Here is a 25,578-nt window from a genome sequence, read left to right as displayed (position 1 = left end):
CGGATGCAGCCCAGCACTGTGTCACGCAGCATTGCAGCCCAGCACCATGCCAACCCCATCCCTTGTCACACCGAGTGCTGGGTTCTGCCCTGCCAGGGGTCCAGCTGCTCATGGGATGTGGGGAGGGTGGGGAGAAGCAGCTTAGTTTAACCAAGGAGACAGAAAGGGAGGCTGGGGCCTCTGCTCATGTTCTTGAGCCCAGGCAGTGTTTGCCTGTTGGATGCATTGTTGAAGCAATGTTTGATCCTTGGTAAGAAATTGGAGCAAAATCAGATCAGCTGCTGCACTGGCAAGGCAAGGTAGCAACAGTGCCATGTCTTATTTAGGATCGGTTGGTAACTGCTTTAATGCAGCTTTGAACACAGAGGAGATGGAGCAGATCTTAATGTGTGCGGAATTATTTATCAGTGGCTGCTTGTCAGGCTCACCCTGCTCTGTGGTCACGCTGCACTGCGAACGTCACTGCCAGGGGCTGAGGCACGGCAAGACTTCTCTCTTTCTGCAGTGGTAAAAGGTGAGCGTCTGTCCTTTAAATGGAGGTGGATTTAGAGTGGAGCTGAGGACAAGCACATCAAGTGCTTGGATGGATTTTTGTTTTCATTGCTGCTTGCCTTCCTGCCTCTTCTCCCCTGCCAAGTGAGCTGGGTACCCATGGAGTGGCCATGCCCTGGCACACAGCGATGATGGGGTTGTGCTGCAGCAAAACCTGGCAGTGCGGTAACTTCACAGCCTGGAAGTGGGGAGACGAAACATTATGTGACATGTCCAGGGTGACAGGAGAAGCTGGGGCAGATCCAGGCCTGGTCTTCTGAGCCCCGATGCAGAATCTGAGTCTCATGGTTTGGCTGAGGGCTCTGCCTCTTGTCCTGGCAGCATTTAGTAGGAAGCCAGGACTGTGCCCGGTGCAACTCCTGGTGCACAGCAGTGTGCCTTCACTGCATGCGGGTTTGAACGTAGAACTGTGTCTGGGTTGCTCAGCGTGTTCCTCCTCCTGCCGGCTCCTCAGCATCACCTTGGTGTGACACTCCGTGGCATCGCAGAGCAGCCCATGGTGCAAAATTCAGGCTCCGGCAGCACAGCCAGCTGAGCAGGGCTCCGCGGGGCTGGGATGCTGGGGCTCACTTGCCCATCAGTAACCTTGGCCACCTTGCTGCAACCCAGGTAGAGCAGGGTTAACGTGGGGAGCGTCCCTCTGCAGTGGGCTTTTTGTCTGCTGCAATCCAGAGCGTTTCCTGGTGGAGCGCTTTGCGTCCGGTCGTTAGGGCTGCTTGGCAGCCGAGCAGAGAGGAAGGCTGGAAGTAAACACAGGCACTCTTGGATCGGTAGCTGGGAAAACCAGCGAGAAGCTGCATGGGATTGCCGTCTCCAGAACCTCCTTGCTTCCTCGCCTTGCAGACAAATGGCTTCCTGCGGGGCACAGCGCTCGGCTCCGCAGCCACCAACCCATCCCCAGCTCTGCCTCTCGTGGGGCTTCCAGTGAGGTGAATGCATCAGGGGCTGGAGGGATCAGTGGGCTTTGTGTGCCAACTCCACGTGGCTGCGTGGAAAATCCCAGACTGTATTAACTTAAAAATAAAGATGAGCCTGCCTCGGGTCTGTTGTTCTCACCATCCTGCCTTCAATGCAGAGCTGGGGCAGAGGGACCTGCTGCCTCAGCCTACCCTCACAGCCTCTCTCGTGCTCGGGCTGTTCACCCTGGACGTACAGTTGCCTTGTGGCAGGATGGCAGTGCCATCTGGGGCTGCCAAATTCCTAATTTCTGAGCTTTTACTTTTCTCCTTTGAACCAGACCTGAGGTTTCCTAGAGTGAATCAAAGAAATGCATTTCTAGATCCCTGGGGTCGGATAGAAAGACATCATCTTTCTGAACAGCATAAGGCTGAGTCATAATAGGACGTGACTCTCCCATGGCTGTTCAGCAGTGAGAGCAGGGCTCCGTCCCTCGAGTGCTCTGCCAGGGACAGCAGCAGCTCAGCCGCCCATGCAGAGGTGTTCACATTTGACTTGGACAGATGATGGTCACGGTGCTGTGCCTTCCCTGCGGTCCCCTCACCTCTTCCAGGTTTTCCTATTTTCTGATTGCTAATGAAAGGCAGTTTTTCTCATGACTTCTCCCTGGCTTGGGGCATATATAAGCATGCAAACTCCAGGGTTGACAGGAGGTCACAAATTTTCTTCCATAAATGAGACGGCTACAGGAATGGCCAACACAGACAAAAGAATGAGAGGTTGTTTGAGTCCACTGCACTGAGCACGTCTGCCAGAAGGATTTCCCAAATAATGAAAACATTCGCCTGTTTCTGCTGTTCTTTATCCTGTGCAAAAAAAAAAAAAAAAAAAGGAGGAAGGTTTTAGGCTTTTCTTTATGGCTCTGTTTTGAATGGTGTACCTAGTGTTTGGCTCCATCCCCTGGAGCTGTGGCTGAGGTTCAGTGTCTGGACTCTGCTCTGATCTGCGCAGAGGAGTGCACCCACCTGGGCAATCCAACAGAAATGCCCTTCCTTTCTCATGGAGATGGAGAAGAAAAAGGCTCTTTCCTCAACCTTAACTTTCTGTCACAACATCAGTAACCACAACGTGCACCAGACCAGAGGGCAGTGGGATCCCACTCACAGCATTTTCCATGTCTCACGTTTGTTCTGTAGCTGTGAATGGGAACCCATTGTGACTTCATTGGTCTGCAGTGCGGTCGCTGGCGGCCTTGTGAATGACAGCCTTCATCCTGGCGGTGAGTCTGCCTGAGATTCCCACTGGGGCCTCATTTGAATGTGATGTCTCAGTGCAGAAGGGTGGTTGGCTGATTCCATGTTCCCACTGTCTCTGCTCTTCTCTGCTTTTTGTATTTCCTGGATTTTCCCTGGAAGGAGAGCTCAACCTGCCATTTTCCCATTTCTTTCATGTCACTGCTCTTTCAGCCATCTGCAAGGTGCAGGAAGATCCAGGTCACATTCTTGCTAGAGCATCCTAGCAGCCTGGAAGTGAAGGGGCTGCCCTGATGTGAGCGGCTGCAGGACCATCCCGATGGCACTGATGTTGTCTGTGGGTGTCACACAGTGCCCCTGGCTCTTGAGAAACCCCATCCTACCCAGTAATGTGCTGGTGCTGGGTGCTGCATCTCCATTGCCATCACGGTGGGGCTGGGCTTCTCTGACTGTCCTGCTGAGCTCTTTGCTCACTCAAGCAGGACTAAAGATTTGGGCTTTGCCATTGGTGTGTGCTGACAGCTTCCCTATAAGTATCTCCTTGTCCTTCAGGAGTAACCATGTATCTGAGAGTCCCCCTCCAGATTGATGCTCCTGAAGCGAGCAGTGGTGTCCACCCTAACCCTGACCCTCACCCTAACCTGAGCACTGTGTTCCCTTCCCATACCCAACATTCAGCATCCTCATTCCACAGTCACAGTCAGCCCTTTCTTCACGATGTTTCTCCTCCCATTTGGGTTTTGGGGATTATCTCTCAGTTGAGCTCTGCATGTTGGTGAGCAATTCTTCCCTTCGGGTTCCCCCTGCATGGCACAGTCGACCTCTGGTTCCCCAGCCCTGTCCCAAGGCCAAGTGTATCTGCTGGTAGAGCAGGGGAACCCACGGCACATGGAAGTGTCTCCTGAGGAGCCAAGAATACAATCTGTGTCTCTTGGCTGCCCCTAACCATTAAAGCCAAGCGGTTTAGTCAGTGCATGACCTTTTCTGCTTTGTGTAAACATCACCGTGATTTTAATGTATCACCAGGCTCCGTTATTCCCTCAACACGTGTCCGGCATCTCCTCAGAGCTGTGGAACAGCTGAGGAATCTGGTTCTGCTTTTCCTCCCAGCGCCAGGATAGCCCAGGGGCCACGGGACTTTCTGAACAGAGGAATTCAGCTTCCTGCAGCAGTAGGGTGAGCATCAGGTTAAGGCATGAGGTTAACCCAGGAGCAGCCTCCATCCAAACACCACGGATCCCCCGGCTGCTTTGAAGGTTTTGCCACAGGTTCTCCATCCAAGAGCCCTTCCTGGCATCCCTGTGCATGTTGCAGAGGACGTTGCTCTGACTGCGGGTCAGCACAGATGGTGCAAGGCCACACACATCACTCAGCTCTTCTGTGTCTGGGTGCAGAGGTCTGTGTTGGACTGGCTCTGTTCACATTCCTGTTTGAGCAGAGGTGGGCAGAGTAGTACTTGCTCATGCTGCAAGGGCTGGCAGTGCCCCAGGACCTCGGGCTGCTGGGACATGTGTCTGCCTTTGGGGACAAGCCCGCAGGAAGTGCAGTCCCTCCAGCATTCATCTCATTGCCCTGCTCCTGGGGCTTGGTACCCATTCCGCAGCCCAACGCCGCCTTGATCACTGAGGCTGCCAGGACCTCATAGTCACCTGGCATGGAGGTGTCCCCATGCTGCTGTGAGCAGAGGTTGTTGTGTGTGGGGTGGAGAACCAGCTTTCTGTCTTCACTGACTTTGTAAATAGAAGGAAGTAGGAGAGACTTGAAATCTCTGATTATCTTCCAAGGGGACTCCCATCCCCTCCAAGGCATGTCTCAACGTCCCAGCCAAGGCTGGAGCCCTTCCAAGAATTGCAGTGTTTCTCATTCTCTTTTGAAGAGCTTTGCTCCTCGGTACAAACCCTGCAAGGTGGCAGTGCCCCAGGGCTGGTGCAGGAGCAGCCCACAGGCAGGGCATGCAGCTGACAAGCAGGCTCCCACATCTCCTCCTGCCACAAGGCAGACCTGGCTGGGGCAGAGCAGCTGGCAGCAGGCTCCATGCAGGGCTGCAGGGTTGGAGTCCTGCTCCTGGGGTTTGTGCGTCTGTGAGCTGGGTGTGTATCGGGACCCTCTGGCAGGACTGCAGTGCGTGGTCCTCCTTCCTGCAGCAAGGTTTGCTCATGCAGAGCTGTTTCCCAAGACAAGTTCCTAGTGCTTCCCTCCTCCCACCTACCTCTTTCCTCCAATTTTGTAGATATTTTGTGGGTTTGCACTAAAGGCACTCTGTGCTGCATGGCTCAGCAAAGCCTTTAATGGTTTTGGAGAGCTTCTGAAAGGAGAGATCTAAAAAGAAAAGCTGCTGTGAGCAAGCTCTGCGTGATTCCAAGGATTTCCCCTGGCCCCTTGGGCTGCAGTGAGTGCAAGCACCTGTCCACACTGCTCCTCTCGTGCCTTGTGTGGGCCAGCAGGGCACAAGGCTGGGGGTAAGCAACGCAATTCAGGTGTTGCTTCTGGACATCCCCACCCAGCAGGTCCATGGCAGGGTTAACTGCCCCGTCCCCCGGCCGAATGCAAACAGGATGGCCCCTGGCCTTGCAGCCAGGAAGGCTGTGAGTCAACAGCAGCTCCCTCCTGCTGATAGAAAGCCCTGCCAGCTTCCCGCGGCGCTGGGCAGGGCTGGGGGCTGCGGGGCTGAAAGTAAGGCTGAGCACAACCTTGTCAAGGTTATTAAAGGAAATGGCAAATGGTGGGTTGTGAAACTCCTGGAAAGCATCCAGCCATATAAATGGGAAGGGAAGCCGGAAAGAAGAAGTGGGGCTGGTATGTGCCGAGGATGGGATGGAGATGAAAGGTAATCTAAGTATAGTCCTGAAACAAAACGAACACTTTGCCCTGGTTTTTGGTAGCAATGGAGATGTTGGCTGGGGGGAGATGACTCATGTGCTTGGGGATGGGAAACACCAGAACCAAAATGGGAGCAGCATTCGAGAGTCCTCCATGCAAGCAGGTAGGACCAGCCATCTTCTCCAGAAATGGGAAAGCACCAGCACCAAGCCGGAGCCACGGAAGAAGGGTTTGCAGTAAATCTGTCAAACCACAGGGGCTGATGGTTTGGCTGGAGAACAGCAAATAGAGATCTATTTATTGGGGCAGGGAGAATGTGTGCTCGGCACGTAGGAGTCTATTAGTCTGAATCTTGTAGTATGCAAAGCTTTAAAATGAACATTAAAATAGAGAATAATTAAGAACATGGAAAATGGATAAGATGAGATACAGATTTTCTGAAAGTAAGTGATGCCAGGGTAGATAAAAAACCTGATCTTCTTGACAAAGCAGATGGGATCTGCCCAGGTTGTCTGGGCTTCAGCACAGGAGCAAGAAGGTGCTGGGCTGTGAGGGCTCTGCTGGGTGGGTTTCTCAAAGTCAGCTGTGGAAATGATGTTTCATATTTTTCTTAATGGCTTTGGCACAAGCTGTAGAAATTGCTAATGAAATTCGGTAATTACCATAATTGGGAATCATCATCAAAACAAAGGAGTTGGGGGAAATTGTGCATAAAGAGCCAGATGCCCTCCAGGATAAGAGAAGTGCTGCAGTCTAAAATATCCCTCCTGGATTTTGCTTTCCACCACTTCCATAGGCCTGTTGCTTTTTGTGCCATTGGCTGTAGAGTCCCTTCCAGATATTGGTGCTGGTGGAGCGTGCCAAAGAAACGATCGAGTGCAGCCTTGTCTTTTTTCCAGTAACCCCATGGAACGGTGTTTTGCACTGTAACACCAGAGGCGGTAAATGGGAAGAAAATGAACCTGTTACAAAGTCTGAGCTTGCTTAATGCTCAGACAGCGCTGGGGGATGAGTGCTGGGTGTTCCACCAGGCCTGCAGTCGCATGGTGGCACATTGCCAGGGCACAGCACCTGAGACTAGAAGTAAACGACTGAGTTGGGAACCCATCAGGAAACAGAGCTCGTCTTGCTGCTGGTGCTCCCATCCGCAAGAAGCTTTTAAAAAATTTGGTGACTATTTAAGTAAGCACAAGGCGGTATTGGCACCGCTGGGATCATCTCCTATCTCAGGTGCTGGCAAGGAGCCTCCAGCCCTCCCCTGTGCGGCGCTGGGAACGCGGCCCATTCACCACCAGCTCTGGCAAAGTGTTTTTTCAGTCCATTCCTGTTTAAGCAGCGTGGTATCAAGGGGATAATTGCTCTTTGGAATTGATCCCAGAAGAAAATCATTCAGTTTTTTCTTATCAGGTCCTTTCTTGCAGGGTGAGATACCCACAAGACTTATCTCCCTCTTCAGCACTGGTCTCTAATTACTATTTAAACAGCTCATTAGAAAACTTTCAATTAAGTGCTGTCGTGGAAGCTGGAGATCAGCACGGATCACAGTGCGGTGCAGCACTGCCCTCAGGGCACCCCGGGGGCACCGAGCCCAGCGCTCTGCCTGCCCACGCACAGCCAGAGCACAGCGGGCAGGGCTGTGTGCTGAGCCAGCGCTCCCAGTGAGCCAGAAATCGATTTGCTGGCGAGGGTCTGTGCTTGGGGTGAGGGCTGGAGTTAGGGTTTGAGTTAGGGTGGGGTTTAGGGTGAGATTTAGGATTGGGGTGAGGATTGGGGTTAAGGTTAGTGTTAGGTTCTCCATCAAAACTCCTCTTTGGTTGTGGGTTAGGGTTAGAGTTAGGGTTTGGGTTAGAGTTGGGGTTGGGGTTAAGGTTAGGTTTATGATTAGGGTTGGGATTATGGTTAGAATCTCCATCAATACCCCTCTTAGGATTAACATTGGGGTTAGCGTTAGGGCTGGGGTTAGGGTTATAGCCTGCTCTGGCTCTGCACGGCACAGAGAGCGCTCAGCACAGCACGGGTTCCCCCAACAAGGCTCCTGTCTGTGGACAGAGCAGCCGCTCTGTGTCCTGGCTCCCAGACAGCTCCGGCCCCAGAGGAGCCACTTTTTGGCATTCATCTCTTACTGGGTTTTTCAGCAGGAAAACCGCAAATGTTTAATAAATATCGCTGTGAAAAGCATGCCAGGCAGCACCCAGCAAAGTGTGCATGCGTGCCCTTTGGGCTGCCGTGCACGCTTCGCAGAAGTGGGCCCTGTAAATATTTTCTTGACATTTAGGAAGTTTGGAGGAGTGCTTATTATGTTGCTGCCAATTTGAGGATCGTGGCATGGGGAGCGCAGGAGGCGTGCAGGCGGCCGCAGAACAGTGCAGCTCTGGGCTCAGGGCTCACTGGTTTGCTTCAGAGAGCTGTGGAGGTGGGCTCAGGGTGCTCCTCCCTCGCTTTAGATGTTCATAAGCATTGATCGTAGAATCGTAGAATGGCCTGGGTTGAAAAGGACCACAATGATCATCAAGTTTCAACTCCCTGCCAAGTGCAGGGTCACCAACCACCAGACCAGGCTGCCCAGAGTCACATACAGCCTGGCCTTGACTGCCTCCAGGGATGGTCAGATCCCCTCTCCCCTTCCCTCCCGCAGCTGAACAGCCCCGGGGCTCTCAGCCTTTCCCCATCAGGAGCTGCTCCAGGCCCCACCATCTCTGCACCCTGCGCTGGGCTCTGTGCAGCAGTTTGCTCTGCCTGGAGCTGGGGAGCCCAGCACTGCACACAGTGCTCCAGCGGTGCTCTCCCCAGTGCAGAGCAGTGTGGGGGGATCACCTCTCCCACCCTGCTGGCCAGGCTTTTTGTAATGCATCCAGGGATTCCATTTGCATTCTTTGCCACCTGGGCATGATGCTGCCTCATGGCCAACCACTGGTCAACCACTGGTCAACCGGAACTCCCAGGTCCTTCTCCTGCAGGTCCTTCCCTTTCAGCATATTCCAGTGAGTGATGGAAACACTTGTGGAGCCAGCAGCTTTGTGAAACTCCAGTCTGTATCTTTTCCTTATCAATGTTGATGTTTTCTTTCTAAGGATGAGGACAGTGGAGTTCTCCCCATCACACAGGGCTAACGGGCATTGCGTGCAACAGCCATTAGCTCTTCCTCTTTCCCCATTTCTGCCGTGTCCCTTGTACTCATTCCTCGTGGTTTCTTTGTCTCTCTCTGTGTCCCTGCTGCAGGTTTCCTTACTTGCAGGGTGACAGCCCGCAGGGCAGGGGCGGTCCCTGGCAGCCCACATGGAGGGCCAGGCAGCGCTTTGTTGTGCAGAAGAGGCTTCCATGCAGCCACTGCTCCTTGCTCTGTGAAATGCACTTTTTGTCCAAAATGGTGTTCTCATAACAACAAGCCAGGTGACAAAATGCTTTCCAATGTCACATTTGTTCAAGGAAAAGTATATCTTTTTAATGAAAATATTTTGAACAGGAAGAAAACTTCTCCTTTCATAAGGAATCAGACCATAGTTTCCCCAGCATCCAAGTACTGAGCAGCGCAGTGCTGCAGGACCGCTCTGGAGCTGCAGCAGCACCCAGAGTTCCTCAGCTCTGTTCACTTTGAAACCTCTTCTCAGGTGCAGCTCTTCCCTTAGGTGTGTCAGTGTTTGGATTCTGGTCTGTGAGCCACCCTGTCCGTGTGCCCACAGCAGCAGTGGGAGCGCAGAGCCGCGGCTCCTTCTGTCCCATTGAACTTTTCTCTGTTGTTCCTGGGGAAGCTGCGTAGGGGTCAGCCCGGCTGGGGAAATGAGGGCCGGGGCCATGGAAAACTCGGACCCCAGCGCCACCTCCTATTATATAGATATAAATGGAATGGAAAATTATTTCGGATAAAAGTGCACTGCCCTCTGAGAAATGTTCTCACAGAACCGCCTCCGAGAGCGCCTGAACTCCATATCCCAGCGTGGGGCTGTGCTGGGGGGGCTCCTGTGGGCAGAGGGGTGTGCAGGGTGCATCCGGCTCTGCTCGAGTTCCTTCGACACGTGGCAGTGGGCAGTGCAGAGCACAGGGGCAGGGATGTGTGCAGCCGTTCCCCGTCCGTCCCCAGCCCTCGCTTCTGAGCTGTGCGGGAGAGCAGCGCTGGGCTGTGCTGCTGCAGGTCCCCATTGCACAGTCAGGCTCTGTCTCTCCTGCTGCCTCCCAGCACCTCCTAAAGCCAGAGGGTGCTTTCTCCCTATTCCCATTTAGGTGCCAACATCCAGCTGTGTTGTTCCCTGGCCATAACCACACACCTGCGCGGCTCTATAATTGTGGGCTGGGCTGCAGGATGTGAGCAAGAACAAAAGTCAGCCAGCTTGCACGAGCATGTGCACAAAGAGGTAACTGGGCAGATATTTTATTTGCTTTTTAACCATTTTGAAACAGCCACTTGAGGACTTCATCAAGGGCAGAAATCAAATCTCAGCAGTCAATTCATGCAAAGCTTTGTGGCGAAACACTGAGTCCTAATTTGGTACCCAGAGTGAGATTGGCTTGGTCATTAAAAAATCCATTTGTAAGTACCCAAAAATCAACACTGATAGAAACCAGGCACTAGAGGCTGGCCAAAAGCAAATGTCTGTTTCCCAGTGTCCAAAGCTGGGTGAGGGGAGGAAGGAAGGCAGAAGTACCAGCACTCCGGGTTCTGCAGTGACCCATTGGTTTCTGTGTCTCATTTCAGTTCTGAAGAGGAGCTGATCTCCAGGCCAGGACTGCTCCCCACCTGAATTCATAGAGAGGCTCCTGAGCTCCCTACAGGGCAGAGGCAGAGAGCATTGCATCCTGAAGCTGTTTGGTTTTGTGTTTACTTTCATTGCTGTAATTGTTATTAAATTTCTTGTTAATAATAAAATTGATCTGGTTACGCTCAGCGCAGAGACAGTGAGAATGCCTTGTGCAAGTCCCCTGCTGCCCCTGTCCACTCATCCAGCACAGCATTCTGCAGGCAGAACACGCAGAGATCCACATAGATGGTTTAAGTCAAGCGTGGTTCTTTGGGAAATAGAGCTGCAGCCTTAGGAAAGCCAATAAGGAGGTGCAGATAAGTTGGGCAAACAAAATGTAAGGTGAGGCTTTGGAAGGCAGGAGCTCCCGATCAGAGTGCTGGCACCTGAGCAGAGAGCCTGAAAAAGCAGCTCCCGTGGAGAGGTAGAATAGGAAGATAGGGACATTGCTCAAAAACAAATGGGGTCTGACCCCCCCAGCTGATGGAGCACATGGCAAAAATGCAGTCCGTTCTGACAAGGAGACTTCCTCCATGCATGGAGGAGGTTGCATGCCCCAAGTTGATGGCTGCTCTGCTCCCCGGCCTTGTTGTGCTGTCGGCTCATCTTTGCTATGGTCATCTCGGGGGCAGGTAGTGCATTTTCCAGCTGGGTTTTGCTCTGTGCCCGCGGGCTGCAGGTTTCTGTTGGAACACTCAGCAGCATTCCGCTGCTGCCTGTGGGCTTCGGGATGTTGGGATCAGTACCAGGAGGTGGGAACCTCCATCCTACATGGGCATATCAGACACGGCCCTGTTTGGCATGCTTCCTGTGGGCTCATGGCCCACGTTGCTCAAGGAAAGTCAGAGCACAGTGAGAATAAATGGTGAGGTCACTGGGGGGCTGCTGCACGGAGCCGACTTCAGGCTCTGCAGGAGAGACGCGAGGCACAGTGCTGGGGCAGGTGGCTGTCCCCACGTGCAGGCTGGGTGCCACCAGCACCATGCAGTGGCAATGCCCTGCCTCCTCCCATGTGTCCCAGTGCAGTGGCAGGCTGGCGGCTGGGCTCACCAGCGATGCTGGGAGTGCTTTTTTTCCCAGGCAGATTACGTCGCCGTTTTAGTTTCATTCCCCCCCAGCACACCCCCCTTCCTCTGTTATTTTGGTGCCTTTCCCCAAGGGAAACAAAGTTAGCTCAAATGCTGTTCCCACCAGAAAGGCAAAAGCTCCCCCCCCCTTTTTCCTTCCTCTTTTGGGTTCATGGTAATGTGTCCCATGACAAAACAAGCACAAATCCATGCACAAAATGCTTTGCCTTTCTCCTTAAAGGGAGAGTCCTTCTCCAGGGCTGGTGCCTGGGGCCAAGCTGCCATCATTCAGAGGTACCCCTCTGATGGAAGGAGGGGCAAAGCTGACTTGATTTGTGGAGGAAGCAGCCCAGGCCAAGACACGATGTCTGGTGGGAGGAAATAGGTCTTGTAGATGGGCAGCGTCATAGAATTGCAACATAGTTAAGTTGGAAGGGACCTTACAGTCCCCCAGCCCCATCCCTGTCACGGGCTGCTGCACCCCTCTAGCTCAGGATGCCCAGGGCCCATCCACAGTCTTGAGCACCTCCAGCACTGGGGCACCCACAGCTCTGGGCAGCCTGGAGCTGGGTATGGATGTGAGAATTGGTTATGAGTATGGAGGTGGTTTTGAAGGGCGATCAATGGTGTGGCCAAAACAGCTGGTCTTCTGGCTTCACTTCAGCTATTCTTAGTGGAGAAGTCTCCATGAGAATGGGTTGCTTGTGCTCCTCTGTAACCCAAAGGGAGAAAGGCCCCTCCTGGCTCTTCAAAGTCAACATCCAAACTAAATTGGGGACTCAGAATGCTTGCTTATGCTGTATGTAGGAGTAATGATAGGAGAGTTATTTTTAATTCCAAACTAAAATGAAGACATGGTAGGCCCATGTGTAGGGACAGACCTGATCAGCGCAAGCAACCAGCCAAGTTTGGTTACAAGAAGTGTCTGTGGAGGCATCCAAGGGAACCCCTCTCACTCCGCCATGCATGAGTCCATCCCTGGTGCCCCAGATCTGGCGTACGGCAGCCAGAGCTCCCCAGGTCCAAGGTGGAGCCTGAACATCAGCTGTACCCAAATCCAAGATCGTAACTCATTGGCAGTGCTTCCAGTATGGGCTTTCTCCCAGTACTGCTGTCAACACTCAGTGTACCATTTCCCTTGTGACTCAGGACATTCCCTTCCAACACAAGATATTCTGTTATGGTTTGGGCTGTGGGTGATCCTGTATGGAAGCATGAGTTGGACTCTATGATCCTTGTGAGTTCCTTCCATTTGTACATATCCTATGATTCTATGTCAGAGAAGCTGCCTTTGGCGTATGTAGCCACCATAGCCCCCATTCCACTGGGAACAAAACATCTCTACTCCATGCAATGTGCCCACCAGACCCCAACCCCCTGCACGCTGTCACCACATGTTTAACACACAGCATTTCAGTACATTCTCCTAAACAGAGAGGCTGATACCTGTTTGTGTTTCCTTGCCAGTGAATGAATGGTGGGAGCCCAAGGAAGGAGTGTCATTTCCTATTTTTGCAACTCAGTGATTCTTCATAATGAAACGTTGGCAGTTCATGCTTAGCGCCTGCTCCTGCAGTAAGGTGGCTGAAAAGGAAAAAAGTACAGAATAACAATTGAATTAAAACCCAAATGCAAGTAGCTGCTCCTGATGCGAAAGGCAGAGTATATCTGTAATTTAGATTTGAGGTTTGAAAAAAGAGGAAGGAAGAGAGGAGAGGAGAGGAGAGGAGAGGAGAGGAGAGGAGAGGAGAGGAGAGGAGAGGAGAGGAGAGGAGAGGAGAGGAGAGGAGAGGAGAGGAGAGGAGAGGAGAGGAGAGGAGAGGAGAGGAGAGAGAGAAGAGAGAGAGAAGAGAAGAGAAGAGAAGAGAAGAGAAGAGAAGAGAAGAGAAGAGAAGAGAAGAGAAGAGAAGAGAAGAGAAGAGAAAGAAGAGAGAGAGAAGAGAAGAGAAGAGAAGAGAAGAGAAGAGAAGAGAAGAGAAGAGAAGAGAAGAGAAAGAGAGAAGAGAAGAGAAGAGAAGAGAAGAGAAGAGAAGAGAAGAGAAGAGAAGAGAAGAGAAGAGAAAAAAAACATTGGTCCAAAGATTTTGAAAATTGAGACTTTCATTTTGTTTCAAACATTTGCAAGAAATACAGAACTTGGAAAAGCAGGAAAGCTTGTTGGGGGCATTCCTGCCTCATGACCAGGGGGCTTCGGCAGCCCGGGTGCTGCCCCTGCCCCTGCCCAAGTGCTGCTGTTGGGCAGGGTTGCCCTTCCCATCCTGTGTGCTTTGGGATTGGTGACAAAAGGTGAAGCGCTGACCTCCAGGCTGGTGTGTGATGCGAAACGACCTCTTGGTCCCGTAGGTGGGGATGTGGGAGAACCATGGAGCTCCCGACGTGGGACCGATGCAACCCGTCTCATCCATCAGGAAAGGAGGGGACGCTCTGCGTGGAGTCAGCATGGGAAAATATTTTATCAAAGAAACTGGGAATCAAAAAATAAAATTAAAATCTAAACATGAGCGTTTGACACAGTACCACACGAGGGCTATTTTTAATTTCCTTCCTGATCGTTCCGCTTGTTTTCATCGTCGGGAAGGCTCTGAATGGTGGAATTAGTCACCATGCACCAGATGAAGTAGTAAGCGGAGCACACGTGGTTTCCCAGGGAGCGTCGGCGTAACCCCCAGCAGAGATGGGAGCCGTGCTGCGGGACGGGCAGCACCAGGGCTGGCATCAGGGACAGCGCCAGGGGGCCATGGAGCCCTGGCACTGGGAAGGGCTGATGGGACGGTGGGGCTCTCTGTGGTCACTGGGATACAGGATCATCCAGTGGGGTTAGGAAGAGGGAAGGCAGGCTGGTGCTCCTCACTCACTGCTCTGCTGTTCTGTTCTGGTTTGGTTCTAGTGAACCCGAGGAGCTCGTGCTGAGAGCATCACCCATGTATGGGCTTGATGTGCTCCTGTGGGTGGGCGAGGGGAGGAAGAGGAGCTGAGCACCGAGTCTCAGTGCCAGCAAATGCAAAACTGGGTTTTCCCTGAGCACCAGGTCCTGGATGCACGGGCTGTGGGGGCTGCAGGGGGCTGGGGCTGTCACCCTCAAATGGCAGCTTCTGTCTGTGCCAACTGCACCGCGCGCGTTCTTTCTGCCTGTTCGATCTCCCTGCACACGTAACAAAGGGCAATACCAATTTCTTCAATTTTTTCTTTCAAGGCTGTGTCTGTGCTCACTGATTTCCTGAAAAAAAAAAAAGAAAAGGTGCTCTGGTTGATGTCACAGCTGGGAGGTGCTTGGCAGTATAACTGGAGAAGTCATGCTGCTTGCTGGAGGATCCCTGCAATTATCCTGTAACAATGCACAGCAGTTACAGAGCACTTTCCATTTTGCAGAACACAGCCCAACGTCAGCTAATCTATTTACTAATCCTGCGGACTGATCTCCTGGAGTTAATGGGAGTTATTTGAAAGCTGAAGTGTGCAAAGTGGGCTTTGGAGCTGGATTGTAGTAATGCCTGTTTGTCACAGTGGCACTGTGCTTCCTGGGAATTTCTTTTTAGACAAGTTCCAATGCATTTGAAATTTTGTTTCTTACCCGTGGTATCTGCTCCGTGTTTCTCCAATGTGCTCATAACTGATAAGCTTTGATCCCATTTGTTTCCAACATTGTACCCAACAAATATCCACTTGGGCATTGATTCCAGTGCTGGTCTCACCTCTGATTCCCATTTCACAATAAATTAATGTCCAAGAAGCATTAAGATCACCTGATAGAAGGGCTCGTGTCCTTTCGGGTGACTGCATTTTGGATTTTGTTTTTTTAGTGGGAGGCTTCTGAAGGCTTACTGAGCTACAGAAGAGAGCTGAGGCCAATGGGAATTCCAGTTGGGTACATCCTCATGGACAGCATGGCTGGCAGTGCTCCTTGGTCAGATGTGAGGATAAGAGGAGGAACGGAAGGTGTTTGGGAAGACACTGAGTGTCTTCGAGGTTTCCAGTGGACAGGAACCTAAATACACCCTCCTGGCTGATATCAAAGCTGCCACTGGTTGGCGGCCCCATTGATGTATGATCTCCCAAGTTTTTGACTGAATGCTCACAGGGCTCTGCTTTTGGTGCTGGAGCCACTCCTGTGTGCTTCAATGCAGACACAGGGCTGGGAGTGTCGCCCCACGCTCCTGCCTCCCCATAGCACCGCTGCCAGCCGCAGTGCGAAGCCACAGCAGCAGCACGTCTCTCCAAACCTCTCCCCCACCCCAGTCCTGCTCTCGCCTTTGTGAGCACACGGGGTACCCTGGCAGACCCCGTTCCCACACTCATAATCCCTGGGTCAGCGGAGGCACAAAGGAGCTGCTGGGAGCGGGGTGTGGGGCAGAGCCGGCCCTGCTGCCGCTGCCTCCTTTCTTTCTCACTGCGGACGACCTTCGGTTTTCTCTGCTAATCCCTCCCTTTAATCCCCTTCACCTCTCCTTGCCGGGGTCGGGGCATTTTCTCGTGTCCCCTGGCAGCCCCATCCTGGCGTTGGTGGTGGATCCCAGCAGAGATGTCTCCAGCCCCACGCACCACACCATGATGTCCCGCTGCTTCCTGGCATCTCAGAGCCACCGCTTGGTGCTGCCGTCGGTTACCAGAGCCCGTGTGGAGCATCCCAAAGAGCTGTGGGGCAGTGGGAGGACAAGCTGACCCTCAGCCCCAGGGAAAGTTTTGTCCCAGGTGTACTCCTTGTGGCACAGCCCTCAGTGCTGCTAGGTGCAGCCATGAGGTGAATAACGAACGCTGTGGATTAATTGTAGCTGGAGGAACATGGGGTGCTTGGGAGCTGCGCTCTGCCTCACTCTGACTTTTGGTCCTGTTTGGGGAAATCTTGGGCTCCAACACCAACACTGCCGAGTGTTGTTTATTAAGCTCCCATGCAGTTGATTTCCAGGCAGCACTGCAGCTAGCAGGCAGTGCTCAGCAGCGGAGGAACTGAAGTAATTTACATTTACAGTAGTTACATTTGCAGTGGAAAGCTCCCAGTCTCATGTCCAGGGTTGTGCCAGAGACCTGAGGACTGGGGGATAAGTGATGTGTCTGCACCTCAAATTGTTGCTTTCCAGGGCAGAAGCTGTTCAGTGGAAGTCACCTACAGATCAGCCTTTCTCAGGGGTTCTGGTCCTGATACTTCTGCGCGTGGCATGGCCCTGACCCGCTGATGGACATGTCCATGGGTTTGTCCTGATGTTAAACTTCTCTCCTGATGAGATCCGGGCTCAGGGCTCATGCACATTCTGCAGCTCCACATTGCGTAGGATTGGGAAAGCAGAAGAAAGCGAAGCTGAGATGGGAGGAGCAGCTCGGGATGGGAGATAAGCTCTTCCTGTTTCTCACAGCGCCCCGGGCCTCTTATCTGCAGCCCTGCACATAACCAACGCAGAGCCAGCCCGGCTGATTCCCACAGTGCAGGGAGGACCCATCAATGCTTTCCCGGCAGCTCCTGAGTCTGCAGGAGGATGCTGGGACCCAGAATGGGCTTCTCATCCAGGTTGGTTGCCCTGCACATCAGGCACCACTCTTCAAGGGGAAGCTGGGGCTGTTTCCTTTCAGCACCGCCTGCTCAGGATTTGGCTCTTCCCATAGTCCAGTACTTCCTTAGCCCTTTTTTGGGGCGATGAATTACCAGCACCCTCCTCACTAACAGCCACATCCCCCGTTGTTCTGGGTCCCTGCAGGGCTGTGAGCTGTGTGTGGTTGTGCCATTTGCTGCCTGCTCCCCCTGGCTCATTCCTCCTTTTCTGCTTCTTTGCTGAATGATTTGACCCTAAAACCAAGAGTAGCCCCCCATTCCTGCTACAGCTGTGATCCACATCCCTGCTTCTAAATGCACATCCCCACACTGCTGCCATCCATCCCATGGCAGGGGCAGACATCCCAGGGTGCTTTCTGAACAGCCAGGAGCTTTCTTGCCCTGTAGCACAGTAACCCCAGCAGGACGGGGCTCTGAGCACCTGATGGAGTCATGGGTGTCCCTTTTCCTTGCAGGGAAGTTGGGCCAGATGGCCTTTAGGGATCCCTTCCAACGCAAAGGATTCTGTGTTTCTATGCCCTCAGTAACATGGTGGTTCCTACAGTCCCTGGGCAGGGCCGGGGGAGGACACACTGCCCCACTGCCCTGCTGCAGGGTGCTGGAGGTTGAAGACCCCACACTGCCTTCCAGCCCCACTGGTGACTGCTGGAAAATGGAATGTTTTACTTTAGAGCCCAGTAATGCAGAATTATTCTTTATTGAAAATGCTGGAAAGGGCTTTCACGAAGGCTGTAAAACTGCAAGGCGGCTAAAAGCAGATAAATCCGCTAATTATTTGCTCATTATAAAAGCCTTCCAATAAATCCTTTTAAGGTGATCCCGTAAATCTCTCCAACATCATTAAGGCCAGTTGTCTTCAATTCTTATCTCCCCCTGGGGAAGCCTTTTATGGGTCTACAAACACAGTGCTTTTAGGATTTCTATCACAAATGCAACCTAAGGCTGATGGGACCATCCCAGCAGTGAGCCCCATCCCCCAGCAGCGATCACAGAGCGGTGCACCCCCTGTAGTGCTCACCCCCAGGAACTGGTGGGCACTGTGGGGCTGTGGGACACACCAGGTCTGCACATCCTGGTTGTTTTTCCCCTCTCCTTGTTGAGATGGCCATGGTTTCAGAGCCTGCTTTTATTTCTTGTCCAATCCCAGTGCCCCCCCCAGCAGCCTCTGGCTGTGTGTTATTCCCAGTTGTGCGGCACAGCGTGGGCTGCACCCTGCTTCTGTTGGGGCTGCAGCTGCAGGCTTCATTCTGGTCCTCGATTTTATGGCTCTAAAGATTACAGACAGTTCAGGGGGCTGCTGGTAACCATCTTTCTCGTGCTGAGACGGTGTGTCACTGCTGTGCGAAGCCTTGAATATCTTTCACAGAGTCAGGCCAGGCTGCTGCAATCCTCTGTGGGCACCGGGGCTCCGTATCCCAGACACCCAATAATGTCATCACTCTTTCCAAAAAAAAGGAAAAGTGAAGAACGTGTTCATCTCAGCACATGTAGGCCCCTGTGGCTGTGTCAGCACCGCTGTCCCGCGGGGCAGAGCGCATCGCTGCAGTGCAGTGTCAGCTGGGCGCAGTGCGGAGCTGCGGGTGGCACTCGGGGTGCGGAGGAGCAGCAAGCATGGATCCGTGCTGGGTGCGGTAGCAGTGCGGTGCATCCATCCCGTGCCAGGTACGGCCACAGTGCCCGCACTGCCGGCTGCTGGCGTCACCCACAGCCTCCCGCATCCCTCCGCTGTGGGTGCTGGAGGAGGAGGTGACGATGGAGGTGTCCCCGCGGCGCTGCTTCCTGCTGGCACCGGGCGGTGAGGCGCAGTCCGTCCCATCGCGCTCCCCGCGCCGCCGGCTCCGTTCGCAGTTATTTACTACAACAACACGCACTGTGTGAACTCCCTCCAGGCCAAAAATAACTGCCGCTCCATTAACTACTCGAACTGTTTGTTTGTTTTCGGCTCTGCGGTGCCCTGATCCCAGCACGGGGCTGCCACCCCAACAGCTCAGCTGCGCCCGATGAAAGCGGCAGAAGCGTAGCACACGTATTGCCTGGTTGGGTTCTTGTTTGTTTTGTTTTGCATTGGGTCTCCCCTGTGGAGGCTGAGCCTTACAGGGTTCGGGGACCTTTGCTGGCATTGGGGAGCACGGGGACTGCTGGCATCCAGCACAGAGCACAGGAGGAGGGACCGTCCTCCTCCTCAGAGGGAGACTGTGCAGTCTGGGGCTTCTTTTTGTGTAGACTGAGCAGATAGCGTGGCTGTTCTGTTTGTTAACCCAGCTGAGATGTTTGCGGTTGTCACCAGATTGATTTCTGGTTTCAGGAGGCTCTGGCCACTGTTTCTCTCCTCTTTTGACAGTGGAACACTTTCCCACCCAGACAGCTTCCTCCTACCTGACAGCTGTAACTGAGGGCTGATAGGTGTGTGCGCAAGCACAGCTGACCCACGTGGGGGGTCAGAATATGGGCTCTCCTAAGGAGACTCTGAGCAGCCCTGCAGAGAAGGACGTGGGGGTCCTGGTGGACAAAGAGCTGCACACGAGCAGCAGTGTGCGCTCGCAGCCCGGAAGGCCAGCAGCACCCTGGGCTGCACCAACAGAGGGCTGGCAGCGGGCAGGGAGGGGATTGTCCCCCTCTGCTCTGCCCTCGTGAGGCCCCATCTGGAGCACTGCGTCCAGGCCTGGGGCCCCCAGCACAGGAAAGACGTGGGGCTGTTGGAGCGGGTCCAGAGGAGGCCACCAGGACACTCAGAGGGCTGCAGCACCTCTGCTGCAAAGACGGGCTGAGGAGCTGGACTGGCACTGGTGCCAAGGAACTGCTGTTCCCAGTGGTTCGTGTGATGGCATTTTCCTCTCTGGAAGTGCAAAGGATCAGGAGACATTTATGGTGTGGGCTGGCAGGGGAGGTTCACTTCTGCTTTCTCCTCTGGGAAAGTGTTCATAAGACAGAAACTAATAAATTTTAAAGGACACAATTTTTTTTTTTTTTTTTTTTTTTTTTTTTTTTTTTTTGTGTCAGGGAAGAAGCCAGTGCTGTGTTTGTTAAAGATAATGGATGGGATGGATGTTTAATGCATGGAAGCAACAGTCTGTCACCTGCACAGCCTCTGACAGCTCAAACAGATGGAGTTTGGAACTCCCAGTGCTGCCTTCAGGGCAGAGATGGGCTGCAGTGCCTCTCAGTGTCTGCCTGGCTGCCCCACTCTGCCGGTGGTCAAACCGCAGAGCTGGACCATCCCTAAATGCAGGGAGCTTTGAAGGCTGCAGAGCTTTCCCCTTTGCCACCTGAACATGTGTTCCAGCTTCAGAGTGGCTAGAGAATGCCTATGGCTGGGAAAACAGGCTCGGGAATAAAGGCAGCGGAGTACAAGAAATGTGTGCACTGGAGTATGGGTATGGGCAGGCATTAGGTACAGGTATGGGCTGGGTATTGGTGTGGGTTGGGGTTGGTATGAGTGTGAGTTGGGAAGAACACCTGGGCCATCAGGTGGGACAGCTGTGTGCAGTGATCCAGGCCCATCAGGACCAGTGCCCTCATGCCTGTGGCTGCTCCCGCCCAGGGTGAAGAAGGGGTCCTGTGTGCCAAACACCACGGGAACCATCCCACTCAGCAGCTCATCCTGCACAGCCCTGAGCCTGGCAGCAGGGCAACAAACCCGTGCACAGACCGACTGCTGGTTATGCCTCGCTGCAGCCCCACGGGCTCCCAGCTGAGCTCCTGAGCACTGTGGCCGCTGTGCCTTTTCATTTCCTTGTTCACACATTTTTCTGGACGCTGCGTTTTCACGTCTCCTGTTTGTTTTAAGTGCTGGGGCCGGGGGGAGGGAAGGAGTGATGATGGTGAGTTCCCAGCCTGGAGCATGGTGTGCTGGCCGCCTTCAGACATGAGGTGGGAGGGTGTGAAGGCACCTGCTGTGAGCACTGCGGTGCAGTGAGCGCATGTTTGCAGCCCCGAGCTCCTCGTGCAGCTGCAGTGGGAGGGTGAAGGGCAGCGCTGTGCCCTTTTGGAAGGATGTGTCTGCAGCCAGAAGGAGGAATCGGGCATTTGGTCTGCTCTGCTCCACAGGGGATGAGGAAGAGGAAGGTGAGAGCAGCCTGTGCTTACCAGGACGGCACAAACACCCACCCCTGAGGCCATGTGGGTTGGGCTGAGGTTTCTCCCCAGTTCCACCAGCCCCCCCTAGATGAGGCTGGGGCCATGCCAGTGCTCCCGCTGTGAGCACCAGTGTTTCCTGGGGTGTTGCTGTGCCGCAGCAGAAGTTCCTACTGACAAAGATGTGTGTGGATGAGCAGCATGGCACATCCAAGGGTGTGTGATGCAGCTCTTCTGCTATTGAGGATGTCCAGGTGCCTGGCTAGTCCTGCAGCTCGGGGGGATTCCCCCATCCTCCTGCCTGCACAGCACCATAGCTGTCCCGGGAAACCAGATCTGCACCTGAATTAAGTAAAACACTCAACATGGTAACATTAGCATTTCAGTGTGGGCTTCAAATCTACCTTCTTTATTTAAGTCCATAAGTCTCACTGCTCTCTAGGGCGTTTTTACTCAGAGCTGATGGTTTCCAACTACTGGAACTGGCACAGGACTGGGATTCCCACTGCTGCCCCATAGCTGCACATCCACCTGCTGTATCCCAGTACCCCCAGGTTGGCCCTATTGTCCCCCAGCCTGGGGAAGGGAGACTGGGGAAGGTTGTCCCATCACAATCCCTCCTGACTGAGCGGTGCAGTGGCAGCCCTACAGCACAAAGCCCTGCAGGAACAGCCCTGATTTTAGGGAACCAGAGGAGTGGAGGGGAAAGTCCTTTTTTGCTACAGAAAAATATAATGCTGTAGTGGGAAGGGCCAGAAATTCCCAAACCATGCAGCCGTGGCTTTAAATCTGAGGCTGCCTGTGACTTGGGGCATTTTCTGTCACACGGGGTGTTAGGAAGAGATGGGGCTGCAAGTAGGGGACAGCAGCCATGATAGTGGCTCCCTGGGCTCTGCCAGCCCTTGCCCACAGCTGGGGATGATGCCAATGTGGACACAACTTGGGTTAATCCTAAACATGTCCCCTGAGCTCAGCAAGGCTCATGCAGCTCATTCCCATCTCCGACCCCAGGCAGAAGTGCTGCTCTCCACTGCTGATTCTTCAGCCTGGGGGCCTCCTGCTGAATGCTGAGGATCACATCCCCAGGGGGTGTGGGGCACTGCTCCCCTTCACAGCTGCATGCTCAGCACCTCCTGGCAGACCACGGCCATGCAGTGCTTGTATGAAGTCAGGCTTGGAGCGGGGCCCAATGGATGCTGCGTGTCCTGCCCGGGGTCTGCGTCCTTCTCAGATGAGACGAGTCCTAGAAGAGCCACAGGGCAGCTTTGCGAGTTCTTCTTTGGGGGATGCAATGGGCTGCAGCAGGAAGCAGCCTTCAGGTCCCTGCCCACTCCGCATGCCCTGCTCGCAGTGCCAGGACTCATGCCAGCCCTCAGTGACACCAGTGCCTGAAGCAAGGCTGTGCCCTGTGAGGGGAGAGCCCCCAGCTCCCTGCTCCCATCTCAGCCGCTCAGCCCTGAACATTTCTTACTGCTTCACTTTCTGCTCGCTTCTAGGACACAAAGGCCAGAGCTGCCAGTTTGCCCGGAGTGACCCCTGGTGCCCTACAAATCTAACCCCTTCCTTGAAAAGACAAAAATCCCATTGCCTTGCACCTCCATCTGTTTAGAGAACAGTTTAACCTAACAAGATTAGCATTGGAGGTCATCTCTTCTTCTTTTACTTTTTTTCCCTGCCATTCGCAAAGAAAACAGCACTGGATTTGGGACAAAAGCTTGAAAACCCTCATTTGTAAGTAGCGAAGCCTTTGGAAACTGTTTTGTTCCTGAGTTATCTTGGGAAGGAGCTCACGAATCCTCCACCAGAGCAAGCAGGGGGACAGCCCATGCAAGGATGGAACAGGGCACGACACGGGGCTTCTGCTGTGACCATGGTGGCACAGAGCTGCGTCACTCACCACCCTGACAAGATGTGCCCAGGAGGGCTGTCTGGCAGGGGGTGCTGCAGGGTGAGGGATGGGGATTCACACTGCCTGCTTCCATGCATGCCCACCAGCAGCCCTCTCGCATGCCTCCATCCCACATCAGATGCAGCTGCAGTGGAAGCATGGGAGCAGAGCAGCAAACCCTGGAACCCATCTTCCCAAAGGACAGCAGTGCTCACTGCGTGCGTGCTGCCTGTGCTGCAGCCAGGGGCTGGGGAGTCCCCGGGGAATCAGCAGGGGAAAGGTAGAGGGTTTGATTTTCATTCTTTGGGACTGTTTCCCCTCCCTCTCTCCCACTCTCCCACCCCCTTCCCCCCTGCCCCCCCTTTTTGCCACATTGTGCTGAGCTTGAATCAGACCTTCACAAAGGGGATTAGAGGCTCGGTGCTGATAAATAGCAAAGCAGGTTGGAAGCGTGGGAACCAGCCATGGCGCAGCGCAGAGGGACATTCCTGCTCCGGAGGGCCAGGCAGGAGCAAAAGTCCGGGCTAACCCCAGGTCACCGGGGGGACCCAGCGCCTGAGAAGATTTGTTCGGACACTGGCTTTTGTTGTGCACAGTTCCGTGTCAGCCCAGCGTGCATCTCACCGCTATTGATGGGGAAGGAAAGCACTATTGTCAGGCGTGCGAGGGCCCCCCGCTCACTGCCATGCTCTCGGGTTATGTGGGAATTGCAGTGCTGTGGTGCCGGCCCGGTGCTCGGGGCACACCGGGGTGCCCTGCGTTCGTAGCCCTGGAGCTGGTGGAGGGGCTGGCAGCGTGCTTTTCCCCTTGCAGGGCTTACTGGGTGTGGGGAGGGAGCTTGGAGGGTGTTTTGCTTTATCTCAGCCTCAGTGTTATCAGTATATTTCCCAGCTGGAGCAGACAAGGCAGGGCCATGCCAGAAGTCACGCCAGGAAACTGCTGGTGGAGGTGAGTGTGCTGCCCACCACCGGCCATGTCCCCTGTAGATCCAGCAGTGTCCGTGTGCTGCTCTCTGGGTGTCTGAGCATTTCCATTGATCTCCAGCCCCTGCTTGATACACAGTTCCACTTGTCATGCAGACACCCCAGCAGAGATGGGAGAAGGGCCTGGGGCAGCACAGAGCCTCCTGCTCCGGCTTCTTTTTGGGAAAAGAACGGGAGGGGAATTTCCCTGACAAAACACTGTGTAGTGTACAGTAAAGCTGCCCTGAGAGGCTTAATGAAGCTCAGCTGCTTTGCATCTGGTGCCCAGGCTTGCTATAGCATCGCAGAGCATCTGGAGGCACGCAGCATGCCAGGGTGGGAGCCTGCTGGGAAAATCCCTCCATCCCTCCTCCAGCTTTCCCCTGTGACCTGGCAGTGAGGGCCTACAGATGACCTCAAACCCTGCAAGCTGCCTTTTTCTGTCAGGGTTTTGCACATCTCTCATGTCCAAAAATAACCTGAGCTCCAAGAGTCCCCCCAGGGTGCCTGGGACTTGTGCTGAACCAGCGTGGCCGGCTGTGGCTTTTCTCCTCTCATCCTTCAGAGTCCCCATTGGGGACGTATGGCTCCAAAACCACCCCAAACCTCCACAGTGCTGCAGTCAAACAGGCTGAATGGCCACGTCCCAGCACAACCCCAAGGCTTTGTGCCGAGGCTTCCAGCAGGGAGGCAGAAGGGGGGAGCAATGACCGTGCTTGCTGCTTGCCCGTGCTCCAGCCGCACTCTGCCACGTTGGAGATCTCAAGAATGAAAACCAAAAGCCTGCTCTGCGAACTGGAATTACCCTGGAGAAATGAGGCAGCATGAGTGGGACAGAGGAGAGCAGGGCTCTTACCGAAAGCCTGAGCTGTTCGGCTGCAGCTCCGCTCCAGGACTGCACGTTGCCCTCCCTGGGAAATCTGTGTGGGCAGCAGCATAAATAGTCCTGGCGGCCGCTTGGGAGTCTAGGAGCTGGAGGGGCAGCTTAGCTCAGTTAGGGCTGGGCAACGGCCAATTTTTTTCAAAGCGACGTGAAAAAAATGGAAAACAGCTTCTGAGAAGCTGGATTGCAGTGCATGCTGCTTCGGTTCTCCTGGGGGGGAGAGAAGTGAGTCACCACCTGTCTGCATCTGTGTGCCCTTTCCCAAAATGCCACCACAGCCCTATGTGTGCCTGAGGCCAAGTCCCAGGGCAGCACGTGGCACAGCACTGTTGGCTTGTGCCCAGGTGCTGAGTCAGCACCTAGTGAGTACGGGGTGCTCCTGGTGAGCTGGGGAGCGTGTGTGGCTGCGGGACGAGGATGAGGATGGGGATGGCATGGGAACAGTGGTACTTCTCTACTGCTTGGAGCAGGCGGGATGCTTTCAGACACGCCGACCCCCGGGGTCAGCTCATACTTGCCCCAAGCCAAAGCAGCTGTGCTCCCTGGGCTGCTGCTGATGCTGTGGACCCCACCTCCTCACATTCCCTGGCACATAGGGCCAGAGGGAACCGCATCCTGCCCCACTGGTGCACAAGCATGGAGAGGCAGCCCCCGCTACCCCCGGGGATGATACTCTGGGTGAGGATCCCAGCGGCTCCCTCCAGTCGCTGCCTCTTTTGGACCCCATCTGCTGCAAAAGCATTTTCTGCACACGCCAACCTGCACCATGCGCTCAGCACCACACACCCCCAGCCCATGTGGTACCTCTGGGGAGCTGGGATAAGCCATCCACGTGTGTTATCGTTGGCTCTCCCACCCCTGCAGATCTGCTGAAAGGACCCTGCCTGCCTCTTCCCGCTGTCTGAGG

At 54.1% G+C, this 25,578-nt stretch overlaps 1 protein-coding gene across 22 annotated transcripts in view; it reads left to right on the top strand.

Annotated features, from left to right (window-relative positions):
* EXD3 (exonuclease 3'-5' domain containing 3) overlaps positions 1 to 25,578 on the top strand; it is a 245,850-nt gene that overhangs the window by 192,094 nt on the left and 28,178 nt on the right. Inside the window, exon 21 of one of the 22 annotated variants that reach the window (XM_031556121.2) lies at positions 10,213 to 10,401. The exons of the other annotated variants lie outside the window; for them this stretch is intronic. Within the exon in view, the coding sequence (XP_031411981.1) occupies positions 10,213 to 10,218 (6 nt within the window). The 3' untranslated portion in view covers positions 10,219 to 10,401. Of the gene's footprint in view, positions 1 to 10,212; positions 10,402 to 25,578 lie in introns of those variants that run through there. 22 annotated transcript variants of the gene reach the window in all.

Source organism: Meleagris gallopavo, chromosome 19, assembly GCF_905368555.1.
Source record: "Meleagris gallopavo chromosome 19, MGAL_WU_HG_1.1, whole genome shotgun sequence".
Taxonomy (NCBI): domain Eukaryota; kingdom Metazoa; phylum Chordata; class Aves; order Galliformes; family Phasianidae; genus Meleagris; species Meleagris gallopavo.
This window is presented reverse-complemented; position numbering and strand designations above follow the sequence as displayed.